Source organism: Octopus bimaculoides, chromosome 22 (genome assembly GCF_001194135.2).
Source record: "Octopus bimaculoides isolate UCB-OBI-ISO-001 chromosome 22, ASM119413v2, whole genome shotgun sequence".
NCBI classification, from domain to species: domain Eukaryota; kingdom Metazoa; phylum Mollusca; class Cephalopoda; order Octopoda; family Octopodidae; genus Octopus; species Octopus bimaculoides.
In genome coordinates, this window is record NC_069002.1 from 18,283,240 (window position 1) to 18,284,062 (window position 823).

Genomic DNA, 823 nt, shown 5'->3' on the forward strand with positions numbered 1-823 from the left:
TATATATCACTATATATATCACAGGATATAACAACAGTATCGAGATATTAGATATGAGTTGGAATCACATCCGTTGGCCAGGAGCTGTGTCTATTTGCAATGGTATCAAGGTAAGGAATGCTATTGAATATATCATTTAATTTTCAGGTTGATATTAACACAAGATAATTCCTGTATTTTATGTTTATCTCTTTATTATACCAATCTACCTAATTCTCTCTATACCAGCCTGGTATTCATCAAATTGTCATCTTATTCCCAACTACGAACCTAAAAATGGCTGCGTAATTATGAATTGCATTTTGAAAGCGCATAATTTAGAGTTCAGTTTGTTTGTGTAGCATCTTTAGTAAGTGTTTTCTACTACAGTTCGGGACCGACCGATGACTCGTGAGTATATTTAAAAAACAGGAACTGTGTAGAAGCCGGTCCTATACATAAAAACACCGTAGTGATCACTCGTTAGCGCGTATGACCTGGTAACTATGCTTTCGTTAGGCGCCTATGTAGTCATGAGTAAATGCAAATCCCCATTTTCTATCGCACCATACATTCAACAAAACAGCGAGGGTACGACAGCTGGAAGGAGTAAGAGCTGCACCAGCACTAAGCAATTCATTTTTAGTAAGTAGATTAGATTAATATGAAATGAATCACCTTGCTCAGTGATACAACACGTCGTTTCGTCCAGGAATCGAATCTACAAACCTAAACTCTTGATCGAAATACTGATCATAATCATTTCTTTACACGCAAACACACACACACACACACACACACACACACACACACACACACACACACACACACACACACACACACA

The 823-nt window shown here is 37.5% G+C and overlaps 1 protein-coding gene across 1 annotated transcript in view; it reads left to right on the forward strand.

Moving 5' to 3' along the window:
- LOC106867309 (leucine-rich repeat-containing protein 74A) overlaps window positions 1-823 on the forward strand; it is a 30,686-nt gene that overhangs the window by 19,667 nt on the left and 10,196 nt on the right. Inside the window, exon 6 of the mRNA XM_014912148.2 lies at window positions 25-110. Within this exon, the coding sequence (XP_014767634.2) occupies window positions 25-110 (86 nt within the window). The remainder of the gene's footprint in view (window positions 1-24; window positions 111-823) is intronic.